This window comes from Ipomoea triloba, chromosome 4, assembly GCF_003576645.1.
Source record: "Ipomoea triloba cultivar NCNSP0323 chromosome 4, ASM357664v1".
Lineage (NCBI taxonomy): Eukaryota > Viridiplantae > Streptophyta > Magnoliopsida > Solanales > Convolvulaceae > Ipomoea > Ipomoea triloba.
In genome coordinates, this window is record NC_044919.1 from 2,567,299 (window position 1) to 2,582,558 (window position 15,260).

Here is a 15,260-nt window from a genome sequence, read left to right on the forward strand (position 1 = left end):
ATATATATATATATATATATATATATATATATATATATATATATATATATATATATATATATATATATATATCATAGTACTTCGGTTAATCAACACTTCCAAATCAAATTAACCATTAACCAAAATTTTTATAACTCTTTACTGTTAATGGACCCTAAAATTATGGTTAACAATGATTAATCAAAATTTATATGTTTAGTTGATTAACTAATTTTTTACTGAATTTTACACACCTATTTTCCATCAAGAACTCTAGAATTTCTAACCTTTTTTCGATAGTTGAATATCCTGAGCTTTCTAATAGTAAATATATTTTTTGGACTATCTTCATTTTGATTCTCTATTGTGTATGTATTTTATTCATTTAGTATAAAGTTTTTTTAATAAGCTATAAATTAAAGAAGAAAATCAATTAGGTCACCTGGCCACCGGCCAACAACATGCATGTCAACATATCATATATATGTCATAAAGTTTATTATTGCTAGTATTATATGGTTGTATGTCAAATTTGGCCTTTCTAGGAAGAGGTTGTTAACTTGTTATAGGAGTTGTTGAACTTTATTTTATTTGTATGGCACAAGCGTGGAGATGAGGATTTAATGAATTTTTATCTAAAACTATGATAAATTTATATCATTAAAGTATAAAGCATTTGATAAATCGAAAGTGTATATCAATTATCAAACTCGATCCATAATAATAATAATAATAATAATAATTTATATTACTAATATTACCGAGTGGGTGGGTGGGTGGAGTTAGTTGGTTGGTATTATTATGCACAAATAGGAATGTCCAGAACATTCAATTCAGACAAATGGTAGCCTAAAATCAGATAGGATCAATCAGCCAATTAAACTATATACTCCAAATCTGTCATTATCATCATAATAATAATATAAAATATCACTTCACCCTAGAAAACACAATATTTAAATCACTTTTAAAATAAAAATAAAAATAAAAAAACTAATGTTACTGTCGAGAATGAAGTGTGTGACAAATGGCATCATTGTTGTATTCATTAACTTCTTGTTAATTATTGATATATTATGAATAATTATGTAAAATTACATCAAATTGATTTATTTAAAAAAAAAAAAACACTACCAACAAATTGTAGATTTTCATTTTATCGAACTACATCATAAGCTAGTTAAATATTATCATAAAGATCATTACAATGACTTTTCTGACATAAGAAGTTATTGATAAAATTAATTTCCATAAATTGAAATATCAATTAATTTTTAGACGAATTTCAATTTTCAAACATATCAACATATCTTGAAATAATTCACTACCATTAAAGTACTATACATTGGAAATTGACTATTTTTTTTTATTTGGTAGTGATTTTTTTTAATCTTGTAGCATTGTACTATTATCCTAGTAATAGTGAGTAAAGTAGAACAAAATATCACTAATAGTGAGTAAAGTAGAACAAAATATCACTTTTCTTCCCAATAAACAAGATTTCACCACTTCATAGAAATTTCAAATGAAAAGGGGTTGGCCTTAACTATTTACAATACATTAAAAGGCATAAAAAGGAATGGAATATGCTTTTTATGTCAATTTTTGGAATCAAATATTATATTAAACGATGAAATTTGTAAAAAAAAAAAAAAAAAAAATGACACAAGTAATTGTGTTTGTTGACTACTTATAAATTGATAATTTATTATACAATTTTGTCTCGGGGGAGTGAGCGAGTGGATAAAATATGATTCTAGTAGCAAAAGATCATGAGTTTGATTCTTGCCAACATATTTTCAATCGAACCGTTTCACAGGGTATTCCTAATATTGTTTACCTCTAATGTGTGATTCATGATCCTTATCATTTAGCCATTTAGGTAATTGCCTTATATGCACTCCAATTAGGCATATAAATATCTAATAGGATATATTGTGTGGTTCCTGAGCCTTATCATTTAGCCATTTAGGTAATATCTAATAGGATATATCTTTACTATACACGTCATGCAATTAGGCCATTCAGTTTCATTGGACTGAATCCTTTTCTCCTGATCTTGCAATTGTTGCATTGCTAACACATCAACTACGTCTTGGACCAACCCATTGTCCAGATCACATTTGTAGAGTTTAACTCTTACTAAAAAAGTGTCGAACTCTAATTTCTTTAACATAGAAAGGCTCGAACCCACCCCCTTCAATATGAGAGTGCAATCGAGTGTCACTAGACCATAAAGGTCTTTTAATTTTAAAATTGTATTAATAGTTCTCTTACTAATTACTCCACATTGCTACATAAATAAGCGCCTTTATTTTTTTAATTTTTTTTTAAAAAGACTTTGGGTTAAACAAAAAGTTTAAATATATCCGACCCAAATAGACATACACATTACACGATCATTATTGTAAAATCATAGGGGATACCCTAAAGCTAGAGACCATATTTCGGAAGAACAAAAAGATTAATGGTCAAATCTCTAAAAGCTGTCCGATCCTCGGCTATAGTAAGTAAGCATACATATACATATAATCTATCATTATTAAATCACTTAATATAGAAATAAATAAATATCAATAATATCTCTCAAATGGAGTAGTTGAGCAGGTAAAATATGATTCTCGTATAATTATTGTCATTTTTGTCAACACCCTCCCCGTCCAGTTTGTTAGGTCACAAAATTTTGCCTAATATTTAGCTGAGTTACCATGATTTACCTCCTCTAAAATGCTTACTTGGGGTTGGGATTCAAAATAATTTATCACTTCTGTATAATTTGTAAATTTGTAGATTATTACACATGATAGGAGTTTACGAATAATATTATTTAATTTTGTATTTTTGCTCTAATATATTGCCTTTAATAAAATTATAGAAACTTCCTAGGCTACATACTTGCTTGTTGGTAGCTTAAGATCTACACATACACCCTCGTTTTCTCTCCCCCACTCTTCTTCATCTTCTTCACAAGGGCAATCTCCAAACCCAATAATATTCTTGAAAATATTTTTTTTTTAAAGAATGTATTATATATATGTCTATACTTAGCTTTTTTCCACTCTAAACACGAACAGTGGTGGTGGTTATAATATTGTTAAACCTATTTAGGGCCTGCAATTAGGGGATGCTAATTATTGTTTATTAATCGGCGGATCTGGGTTAACGTTACGACGAGGTTTTGTTTATGTGTTGCGCCGTGTCGTAGATTGGGCCGGCACGCCACAGACAAAGGTTTCGATTTGCTGTTGTTGTTTATTAATCAAACAATTAAACACGCAATGGTTTTTATGTTGTTAATTAATTGCGATTAAACTTTTGATAATGTCTGTCCTAAAAAGAAGCACTTTGTTCCTCTTTGTAACTACTTTGCCGGTCTCGGCCGTGGCACGTCCCTTTTGCAGGAGATTCATGGAGCCTCATCACCACCACTCTTCCGCCGCGGCGGCGGCGGCGGCGGAGGTTCGGAAGCTGCACATCGTCTACTTCCTCAGCCGGAATGGCCGCATCGAACACCCCCATCTCATCCGCGTCCACCACCTCTCCCGCCACGGCGTCCGTCTTCGAGGTTAGTAATGTTGTAATTACATACATATATATATATATATTATACGGGTAAAAAATTTTGAATTAACGTCTGCTTAAAAGTGAATAGAAATTTGTGTTCACTTTCCGTCCACTGTAAAAATACATACGAATTTACATCAACAATGGATATTAGACGGGAAGGGGACAGAAATTTTCAGTTTTCATCCACCTTCAATTAGTGGATGGAATCCGAAGATTCTCAGGTGTGTTAATCATGTTTTTCACAAAATCTCGAAATTGAACTTTGTGAATAGAGTAACAGTGTACAATGTTAAGTTCAATGTATCGAGTTTGCAAGAAATTTTGTATTATATAGAAAAATATATATATATTTGTCATAAAATCTTTTACTATTATGGAAATGTAGATGTGAAGAGATGGATGGGAGAGTTGAGGGGAAAAGAATTGCCGGAGTCATATGCATGGTCATACAAGAGGTTAGTAATGAACATCTGTGTGTGTATTTTTATTTTTATTTTTGTAATTTTGTAAAGAAAATAATTAAGGAATTAATTAGCAAGATTAATACAGGAAATACAAGACAGGATATGTATGGCAAGACCTTGTGGACGATGATCTTCTAACACCTATTTCCGACAATGAATATGTCCTTAAAGGATCCGAAATTTCCTCATCTACACCTACCAAAGGCAAGTCTACCTATTATATATGAGTATTTGCAGCAAATAATTTTCAATATCTAATCTGTTGTTTCCTTTTTAATTTGTTCCCCATTTCCTTTTAATAAACATGTTTTTTTAATGTGACAAAAAAAAAAAAACATCACCATTTAAATGTCCCATCAATTGGATAAGCTTTAATCTTCAACTTTATAATAATAATAATAGATATTTTATAGTCGTGAATAACCTTATGATCGAGTGGCATGAAGTGATTTTTCTAATAATCTTTAGTAGGTTGAGAAATTGGTATCGAGTTGACTCTTATTGTAAACTCGATAAAGTATTGAAAAAGAGTTCGCTATACCTCAATGGCTACCATCCATAGAGAAAATGAGCATTAAATGCACTAATGTTTAGATTTTTTTTAGAGGGAAAATATCATAATTGTTCCCTATAGAGACTTGAAGCAGTTCTTGAAATTCTAATTAATTTTGTTAATTATTTAGAACACTGTTACCGTGAAAAAGTTGTGCCCATGCAAAAAGATTCACTGCTAGAAGAAGAAGAAGAAGCCAAAGGCTCAAAACCTTCAGCAAAAGAAGAAACGGATCAAATTCATCATCAATCGCCGAGAACACCCTCGGATGAATCGAGAAAAACATCCTCGGAGATCGAAGAGGAATCTCCCGTGTTCGGCTCCGAAACCTCGACTTTGACCGACGATTCCCCGGCGCCGGAGCCGGCGAAGCTTGAAGAAGAAGAAGAAGAGATGCACGGCGGAAGGCGCAGCAACGCCGCCGGCGAGAAATCCTCCTCGCTTCGCTCGCTGTTCGCGAAGAAGAAGCGCGGCGGCGACGAGGAAAAGAACGGCGGCACGCCGCGCTCGACAACCTCGGATTCCACGACGTTCGGCAAGAGTCGGAGCAGCTCCGGCGGCGCCGGAGGTTCAAGCATTTTCAGAAACTTAATCTCTTGCGGCACCGTGGATACTAATGATTCGGCTGTTTTGCCGATGCAGCGGCGCCGGCCGGTCTCCGGTAGCCCGTTGTTGGATAAGGATGTCAGAACCTCGGCGGAGATATGTAAACCGGAGAAGGTCGGAGGGTCTCAGAGGATCTATCGCACTAATTGGAACCAAGAACACCAGAGTAAACCCAGGTAATTGCATCAAATTAAAAAAAATGCATTCAAAAAAATTCAAATAAACCATTAAACTTTATTTTAAAAAAAAGTTAATTAGACTAGAATTTCAAAGTTATAGTTAAATTAGTTAATAGGTAGTTTTTGTGCATTGATGTCTAAAAATCGTTTATAATCTCGTAATAATATGTCATCGAGACTCCATCAACAACATCTACCACTAACAAATGATCGTTAGGTAGTTTTTGAAGAAGACAACTGTGACCTGCTCTGCCGAGAAGGTAACCAGTAGATCACTTTTATCGCCTCTTCAAAAGCAATAGACGACTGTTTATCAATTGTTAAAGGTCAATTTTAATCGTTAGCATTGTTAGAAGTACCGAATCTCGTCAAAACTCTAATGACATGTTATTACAAGTTAATAATTGATTTTTGAACATACACACAAATAAAACATGTTAGGTGAACTTAATTACAACTTTTAAATGGTCTAATTACTCTTTAAACAAAGTTTATAGACTTATTGGGGACCCGTCTCCCAAAATGCATGTACACCCAATATAGCATTCATGGATTCTGAAAGAATCGATAATGAATATGCAACTGGTTTCAGGAAAAGCTGCAGCGATGGGGTATACAATGGCGGCCGGAGATCATTCTCCGGCACCTACAAGTCTCCAAACTGCTCGTAAGTCAAATGAACAAGCTGTCATCATCAGAAGAACTACATTAACATGAATGATCATAAATTCATAACCCAAAATGAAATCTTTTGTTTTTCTTTCTTTTTGCAGGCAATGTGGGAAGCCATTCAACCCTGAGAAGCTGCATGCACACATGATGTCCTGCAAAGGAATGAAGATGTGGGCAAAGAGCACTCATCCCGTTTCCTCTGCAGCCGAGAAAGATTCAGAGGAATCGACCAAGAATTCGGTTTCTGCTCACTTCTTGGCTCGCTGAAAGTATGAAAAGCCTGCAGGGATTTTCTTCAGTAGATATAGTTTTCTGCTTTTCCATGATTCTTACATATATGAGAAAGAAAAAACTTCTTAAATCCTTGTGTAAAAATGAAATGATTTAAAGCTGAACCACATATAGTTCATCCCTGTTGCACTAATTCATATGGATCTCGAAACCAAAATGGCAAAAAAAGCAACCAAATATGCAGGATTTCATAAGAATTGATCAGTTCCAAGAACATAAAGTACGAGCAAATCGAGCAGTTTTCAACTTTAATTCTGTTTGATCTGATCAGAGAGTTAGGATAAATTGAATGAGTTAGCAAAGGAAGTCAGGAACTGTCTCTACCTTAACTTCTGTCATGTCGGGATTTAGATTAATCGGGGGAGATATGAGCTATGAATCTGTGATGGCAGCAATCTACGACTAACTGGTCTAAACTACAACATGATCTAGCAGAAACCCATAAAGTTTTTTTCTCAGGCCTTCGATACTCTCATCGGGTTTATCTCCTTTCGGTCTGGAGTTATCCAACCACTGATTAACCCTTTTGAGCTGTCCCAGGAGCCTGGCGATTTCAGGGTTCCCTTCGCCCTTCTGCATCCTGAATGCCACGTCTAGGTTAGTCTCTAAGTAATTCAGAAACCATGTTCGGGAATGAGACAACAACTTCTCAGCTAAGGTTGCAGCATCCTTGAGCCCATCGCCTTTCGACCATACTTGCGTTCCAACATCTGTGTTCTGAGCAGCTGAAATGGACCGCCTTGGACGAGAAGGCTGCCCTTTCGTGTTGCAATTTGGCACGTCAGCTCCGTGGTTTCTCGGGCTTTTCCTATCTTTAGGCGAAAGGTTCTCACTCTCGGTTTTCTTGGGACTGTTCTCTATTATAGCACAATAATGCTTTTCGCCATATGAAATCCCCCCTTTCTGCTGATTCGAGAACAGACAAAACCTCGAGAGGTTTGTGTCCACCGCAGCTTGAACCCACAACGCTGCATTTTTGTTGACCCCGTTCTTGCACATCTCTGGCAACGAATATTGCAAGCTAAAACCATCTTTGCTTTTCGTTTCGAGAGCTCTCCTGTTCATCAGAGCATAAATAACAGCAACCGCGCTCTGCATTCTTTCCTGAAGGTGCAGAAATCGCTCCACCACTTGTCCAGCAGAGCTTCTATCCGACAATTCGCATAGCTCTGCAAACATGCTAGCGATATGGGAAGGGGAAGCCACGAGGGACGTTAACTTACATACACAAGGCAAAGATAAATTCGAGAAGAATGCAAGTGACATAAACTAGCATATAAACGGCAAAGATCAATTCGAGGAGAATGCAAGTGACATAACTCGAAAACTCGGGCAACATATTGAAATCAAATGCCTAAAACCGAATAGTCACACAAACATGATGCCTAGAATTAGGAGTGAGCATCGGTTGGTTTCGGTCCGTTTTTTATTAATAACTGAAAAAATTTGTACCCTTCCTATAACCGACCGAAATAACTGAATCAACACTCGTAACCGAACCGACCAAAAACCGAAATTTTGAGCATCAGATAATTGAGAATTGTGTTCCAACCTCATGCAATGAATGACGCCTTCTGCAGCAGAAGCTTCTTCTAACGCCTGCATAGCAGAGCAAAATGCAGCATTCCTATGAGCCATAACATCCTGCAAAGAAAACGCCTCGCATCAGCATAAGCATGGCACAACGATTACGAGAACAAGGCATACACATTAGCTCTTGACCAACCTTCCCAAGACAATGAATGGGCGACGGGAGAGAACTCCAGAATACCCTCGAGTCTGACAGATTCTTAAGGCTGACATCCACCTTCATTAAATGACCAGGAAGAGCATCATCCTGGGATGTTTGGACATCTTTCTTAGAAGGTTTGCTGACCAGTTTCGGTGATACAATGATGTTCTTGTTCTGAAGTGGTGAAGCACCCATGCTTATGCGCCTTGGTGTCAAATCTTTTTCCAAAGAAACCTTTTTCTGAGAACAAACCTGCAAACAGGACAGAATACATTGAACCACTAAGACCATCGGATGATCAAGAAATCCACAATCACTACTCAGAAAGTATGCACTAAACACTAGGTAAACTCCACCTTATAATCCTAGTTGACAAAGGACACAATGAGGTAAACCAGCCTAGCCTAAGTTGCTTATAATTTATTGGCTCAAATCAAATAGGTTAATAACGGGTAATCCCAGCCAAGATAGCAAGACATACACATTTGTAACTATAAGGTCACGAGTTTGAATCCTTACTCTTTTGATTTGAGCAGGTCAGCTATGGGTAACCTAGGCTGGTTAAGGTCTTAGCAAGACATTCAAACTTGTAACTATATAAGGTCACGAGTTCGAATCCTAACTTCCTTGATTTGAACCCATCAGTTATGGGTAACCTAGACTGGTTTAGGTCTTTGTTGTGGTCATTTGTCGGTTATAAGGCCAAATTTACTATCAAAAAGGTTGTGGGGTTTCCCCAAATTTGAACATCACTGCAGTTAAGTAAAACAATAAAATTGGGTTTTGCTGCAATCATGACTTACAGAATCTGGGCTAAAGCTCTTGAGAGGATTGTTCTTAGATATAGAGTTGGACCCATTTTTCCCACTCGGACTCGGGTCCCATCCTCTTCTCATGGAATCCAAGCTCACTCTCTTCATCTCCATCCCTTCAACCTTACCAGCATCAATGGAATGCCGTCTTCTACCCTTCAAATCTTCACTCTTCACTGATTCTTTCGCCTTTCCCTCCATTTTTCTCACTTCCCCATTCTTCTTCTTCACCTTCTTCGGCTCCGACCGGCTTTTAGCCGTCAAAAAATCGCTGGAAATCAAATCCTTCGGCTCTCCGACGCACGGCCGCCGCTTCGCCACCGGCTTCAGTCCCCGGAGCACCGGCACAGGGGACCCCGAGTCCAGCCGAGTCACGTGGATGAACTGCCCGAGTTGGACCGAGTCACTCAGTATCAACTCGGCGTCTTCGTCGGAGACGGAAACGTAAGCTGAATGCTCGGAATCTGAAACTCTCAGGTAAAATCCCCTGCTCTTCCATGGATCATCGTCTAGCGAAGGTACGATGCTTATTACCTTAAAAAGTTCATAATCCAAAAACCACGACAAAAAAAAAAAATCAAACGTTGAACGAACAAGACAACATTATAAAATAAAAATTTAAAAAAAAAAAAAAAAAAAAAAAAACCATCTGTGAAGTGTAACCGTGCTTCAGCTTTCACTACTACGAGGTTAAGTTTTCATATCACAGCTTCCACTACGAGGTTAAGTTTCTTATATACTGTATCTTTAGATTATTTAACATTAAAGATACCTGAAGGAGAGCAGAGCGGTGTTCACCCACGACTTTAGCGTCTTTGTCGTCCACATTCTGGAGAAGTTTGAGCAAGACGCCGGGAGTGAGGGAAGCCATCAGAAGCAAACACAAAAACAGAGATTTACAAAACCAACTTATATTAGGCACAGAGTCTGATTGAATAATAGCTTCTAGTTATTTAGTCCAGTATTAGGAAAAATCTTACATTACTAACTCAAACACCATTAATGGCGGTCAGAAAGGACTAGAAACCAGAAACGAAAGTGGGAAGAGATTTAAGAGAAAGAAAATGGGTGGGGAATCTCAATACGGCGTTGGAGGGAGCGCAGAGACGGACAGGTGTCGGTTTGGGCCGCAGAAGAGAGAGATGGGGGCGCAGAGTACGAGGAAGAAGCGAAAACATAGATGGAGTAATCGACATTGGCAGTTTGTTTTGATGAATGAATGAAGTTAGATAGAATAGGACAAGATTGAACAAAAAGGAACATGGCAGGGACTTCATTTTCAAACTTTCTATGTCCGTATCGTATCGCTCCCTCAATCGTCCTTTACCTTCTGCATTTATGCACAACAATGCCAACCATTTGATGCCAAGCACTCGCCTTACTCTCTCACTCTTTATGTTTACAATTTTAATCCCACAACTATTCTATCAACCGACTTTTGTAACAAAAATAATTGTCGTGCACCGAAATTGCATAGTTTGAAAGTCGTAGATTTCCATGTTGCTCTCACGCTACCATTGATGAGACTCATTGGTCTTTATTTACCAATTTCACCCTTATAAAGTTATATATACGGGCTACATCTCACCTTTCTTGATTGGAGGCATTTGGAGCTACTAAAATGATTATTCTAATATAAATTATATTGGTGTAATGTAGGAGTTACACCTTGTTTTGATAGAAATAAGATACAGTACAATGAGACCCTAAAAATAATAACGGACTGCTACTCTAACTACTTTAAGTATAGTCGAGTCTATCAATGCATTGTTATTGTAGGCATGACGGAATCAGTTAACACATTTCTCAATTGACTAGGCTCAGGTCAATCTTAAAAAAGTTAATAGCATATTAACATAAGAGATTATACGTATTATTCATGTTATTGAACCATTTCAACTGTCCTATAACTCAACTAAGGTTTAGACGGAACTAAGTTAATAAACCTAAAAACATTATATATAACTTATTTATCTAATTAATAGAACTACACAATTTATAGGTAATAATTAATAAATGCAAAAACTATTCCCAATTTAAAAATAATTATATTTTCAAAACCAGTTTAAACAAAACTAATTAAGTTAAACTGTGAATGTTATATCTTGTTAAAGTTTTATACAAATCGATACTCCAATTAAAATCGAACCAACATTACTAACATCATGCAGAACTTTTGTAGTCATTTAATATGAATATTGAAATTATAATTTAAGAGTAATTATAACTTACTAGAAATATTAATTACATATAGATGGTCCAATCGAGTAATGATTAGTTAAATGAAGTAAAAATTGTACTCCATAACACTTATCCTCGTCACTTTCAATTCGCATATTATCACTAGTGGCTTAATCAATCAAATGCATGTGAGCACTCACAATCATATCAGAATTACCATTTGTAATTAAAATTGAGTATTGGCTTGCTTAGTAAATGATGGATCCGTCATTTTGACATTTTGACTCCAGTCAAAACACCAAAAAAATCATTTGGTTCCTCGGTGATTTGTTCCAAACTGTTGAAATTGAAACGCTAAATTTTAATGCATATACTATAAAATTAAATATCAAAGTAAACTAAGGCTCAATAGTACTAATAGCTACAAAATGATTTTCTTAAAAAGTTGATGGAAAAAACTGTTTTGAACAACTTTTTGAATTTAGCATTTTAGAACAATAAGCTGTTACAAAAAATTAATTAATCAAACATTTATATTGGTTATTTAACCAAGTCAAACAATTAAAAATAATCAAATAAATTAAAATTGACTAATAAATTAACTATATTACTGAACAAGACCTATCTAATATATCTCCTCTACAAGATTCTAGGCTTGGGGTAATTGAGAACTATCTGGCTCTGGGATTTTTTTTTTCAAAAAAAATATTTTAAAGATTTTTTGGTAGAATCAAAGAGGGATGATGAGAAAATGGAGAAATTTATACAGTACATGTGACTGGAGAAAAAGATAGTGACAAGAGCTAGACAACAGAGAAACCTGAAAAGGGAGACAGAACCAAATGGCCAAATCTGTATTATAATCCATTATCCATCAGTCCATCACTATTGCAACATTAATACATTATTGTACTTTAGTACTACTTTGTTTATTAGTTCCAGACTGACCAGGAATCTCTTGCATAGTCAAACATTTCTTTCATTAGATACACTATATTCTTGTTTCCTAGGCCTACTTCACAATTGTTATACCGGATTCTGATTTAAAAATCATACGGAGTATATATACGGTTAATATTTTATGTGTTTTTAATTAATAAATTATATTTCGTATGTATATAAATAAATTGAAAATATATAATTTGTTAATTAGTTACGCATAATAATATGTTAATAGTATATTTATATGCGTACAGTTAACATATTATGTGTTTACAATTTATATATTATGTTCATTTAGTTAATATATTATATGCATTCAACTTATTTATAGACGTGTTATTCTTTTTTTTTTTAAAGGTAGACATGTTATTCTTTAACTGCAGGCACATTCTATAATTTACATAATCTAAATATCATATTAAATATTGAACTATAATACAATATAGACCCTAATTTATGGTATAATTTACCTTTACTTAGGCTCTTTTCACTCTTGTTCTCCCCTCTCTTTATCATATTGAAAAGCCCATTGTTTAGAAGAAATTTCTGGCCCAATTGAGAGTTTTTTTTTTTTTTTTTTTTTTCCATATGACACCTGATATTCATACTAATAGTGCTAATTATCCAATTATAGTGTGTTATACCAATATGTAGGTGAGAATGTGAGATAGATTCTCAAGGAAGAAAGCAATAATTTATATGTATCAATGTATGTGATTCTTAGTACACTATAGGTCACTAGAGTTTGTGATCGGGAAGTTCTAGTAAGATTGAGAGGTATTATGAGAGTTTAGTTCAAAAAGTTCATTATGAACAATCTAGCTTTTATGCATTGAACTAAGAAATACACGCTGAAATTTCTGCTAACGAGGTATGGCACTTGTCTACAGGTCAGTCAGGTTGGTTGTATCACGTGTTTGTACTGAGACAACTCAAATTGATGGGATGGCTGAAAAGACACTTAATATGTCTGTTCGTTTGGAAAAAGTCGACTTCTCGGTCTCACAAGTCAGGAAACATACCATTGAAGTAAAAATGATCAGAAACTGTTATATACACTCCATATATCCCCATCATGCACCGTTATAAAATTAATGTGGATTCGTTCTAAATCAAGCCACAAAATTTGACTCTTACTAAAGTTAAACCTAACCCCCTTTTTTTTAACATGATATATAGCACATATAAAAGTGGATTTCCTCTCTCTATTAGACTAAAAAGCCCATAATTTAGAAGAAATTTGAGGCCCAAATTGAGAACTTCTCAATCTTTAATCTGAAGATTAAAGGTTTAGCAGTCAGTGTAAAGAATGAAAGTTACCTACCCAAAAAAAGTAATATGACAGAAACACTCTTAACTAAGAAAATGAAGGCTGGCCAAAGTCATATCTAAGATAAGAAATCCTACAAATCAGCAATCTTAGCCATTAATAAAATCAAGAAAAATTCATGACTTTTTGAGATTAGCTTATTAAGATTGTTCCACATACATGTATAGATTGCCCCTTCTTTCTTTTTTTCCTTGTATCCAAATTTTGCAAAAGTGAAACTAACTTAGTTGAATCTACACTAAATTTTATTTTGGGACAACTCTCATAAAAGTATTGTTGCATATACATAAATTCAAACTCTCATAAGGGTGTTGTTACATATACATAAATTCGAATTCTAACTTTGTGTGTAAGCAACAGAAACCTTTTTCACTTGAGTCAATACTTTTTTATTATAATTATAAACAGTAAATCTTAATTATCTCTCTAAGTTTTCCCTTTTCACTGATGATTAGTTGTCTCAATCAGCCTTCTAAAAGAGATTAGGTGAATGGTATGTATATTGTTAACACCACATAATGATTTGATTTATGGAAAAAGGCATCCAAGAAAACTGACATCTTGCCATCTTAATGGCCAACTGCCCTCTAAGCAATCCAAAACACACCATATAATTCAAGATCCACCATTGTTGTTCACTCTCTTTTCTCCCTATCATCAACTCTAGCTCAGACTAAACTCAAAGAGAGAGAGAAAGATTGAATCTTTGCCAGATGGGTAGTGAATTTTTGTCAAGAAAACCCCATTATGATATCACCATGTCAAAGAGGACAAGAAAGCCAGCTTCAAACGTCATCAACATTCAAGAATCTGCAGAAAACTGCATCAGTGGTACGGTGAAGATGAATCAGGTGGTGAATGAAGTGTGTGATGATCATGAAGGGATTATTCAAGGGGATGATGATGATAGTGATCGGAGCAAGAAGAGTTTGAAGCAGCTGATTGAAGGCGGCCGGAGAGGGACTTCGCTGGGAGAATACTTCACGGCGGAAGAGAAGCAGCTTCAGGTGGCGGTGGTGGCGGCGGAGGACGGCGGGTCTAATGGAGTCAAGTTCAAGCGCATGGTTCGCCGGTACACCAAAGTGTTGAGCCACATGATGAAGCTTAAGCGCGATGCGAACAAACCCCATTTCCGATTAAAACTTTAAAAGTTGAGCAGATTCAGAAATAGTGATTTTGCAGGAGCAATTGGAGCTCCCGAGTGAATCTTCTTCATGCAAAAGAGTCATGCAGAGAATGGGAAAACAAACACATTTTTGAGAAGAAGATGGGAGGTTATATATATGTGTCTGTGTGTATGTGTAAGTGATTGTATCGATCTATAATCTATTTCCTTGCTGGAAATTAATCTTGTTTCCTGCTACATTTTGGACCTGGAAACCTTCTTCAACCAAGTATATATATCATGAGCAAATTAAAACCTTCTTTGCTTGTTCCAAGTATACATATTGTGCATAAATGCTCAATTTTTTTTTTTCTGTTAGTTCTTTCTTTTATCCCAAATAATGGCCCTTCTACCTTTTAGATGAAAAATTATTGTATGGACCATAATAAAAAGTACTTTTTTTTAATAGCATGATTATAGTAGGCATTAGTCAGGGATAAACTAGCACCTAACGCCTAGACAACAACCTATGAAAACAAAAAAAAATAGTACATATGTGTGTATGTAATATATATATATATATATATATATATATATATATATAAAATAAAATTAACCAGGTTAACTCGTCCGAGTTAATTAGGCTAACTCTGTCAAGTTGAGCGAAGCAGCCGTCTAAGGAGCAACTCACCTCGGCCTAGGGGCACCTAACGCCTAGGTAGGCAATTTTTGCAACAACGACTAAAAGTACATTATACAAAATAATGTACTTTCAGTAGTCAAATAATATATTTTCTTTGAATATAATGTACATTTTTAATATACTAAAAATACATTATTTGTATAC

At 35.1% G+C, this 15,260-nt stretch overlaps 3 protein-coding genes across 4 annotated transcripts in view; 2 read left to right on the top strand and 1 right to left on the bottom strand.

Annotated features, from left to right (window-relative positions):
- The window catches only part of LOC116017535 (protein UPSTREAM OF FLC), a 10,162-nt gene extending 3,718 nt beyond the window's left edge, over window positions 1-6,444 (top strand). The window contains exons 1-7 of one of the 2 annotated variants that reach the window (XM_031258147.1): window positions 3,044-3,210; window positions 3,381-3,544; window positions 3,932-4,001; window positions 4,096-4,214; window positions 4,694-5,345; window positions 5,941-6,015; window positions 6,122-6,444. In XM_031258147.1, coding sequence (XP_031114007.1) covers window positions 3,388-3,544; window positions 3,932-4,001; window positions 4,096-4,214; window positions 4,694-5,345; window positions 5,941-6,015; window positions 6,122-6,287 — 1,239 coding nt within the window. In that variant the 5' untranslated portion in view covers window positions 3,044-3,210; window positions 3,381-3,387 and the 3' untranslated portion in view covers window positions 6,288-6,444. Of the gene's footprint in view, window positions 1-3,043; window positions 3,211-3,380; window positions 3,545-3,931; window positions 4,002-4,095; window positions 4,215-4,693; window positions 5,346-5,940; window positions 6,016-6,121 lie in introns of those variants that run through there. The other variant, XM_031258146.1, reaches the window with a different exon arrangement.
- Window positions 6,445-6,722: 278 nt separating this feature from the next.
- Window positions 6,723-10,190, bottom strand: LOC116017897. Its single transcript, XM_031258556.1, has 5 exons — window positions 9,628-10,190; window positions 8,847-9,389; window positions 8,038-8,295; window positions 7,864-7,955; window positions 6,723-7,491 (listed from the first exon to the last, which is right to left on the bottom strand). Exons 1-5 carry the CDS (start codon window positions 9,724-9,726, stop codon window positions 6,723-6,725), a joined length of 1,761 nt encoding a protein of 586 aa, XP_031114416.1. The 5' UTR covers window positions 9,727-10,190.
- A 3,754-nt stretch (window positions 10,191-13,944) lies between these two features.
- On the top strand, window positions 13,945-14,750 carry LOC116017639. Its single transcript, XM_031258260.1, has one exon. It carries the CDS (start codon window positions 14,022-14,024, stop codon window positions 14,454-14,456), a length of 435 nt encoding a protein of 144 aa, XP_031114120.1. The 5' UTR covers window positions 13,945-14,021; the 3' UTR covers window positions 14,457-14,750.
- The last annotated feature ends 510 nt before the right edge of the window (window positions 14,751-15,260 follow it).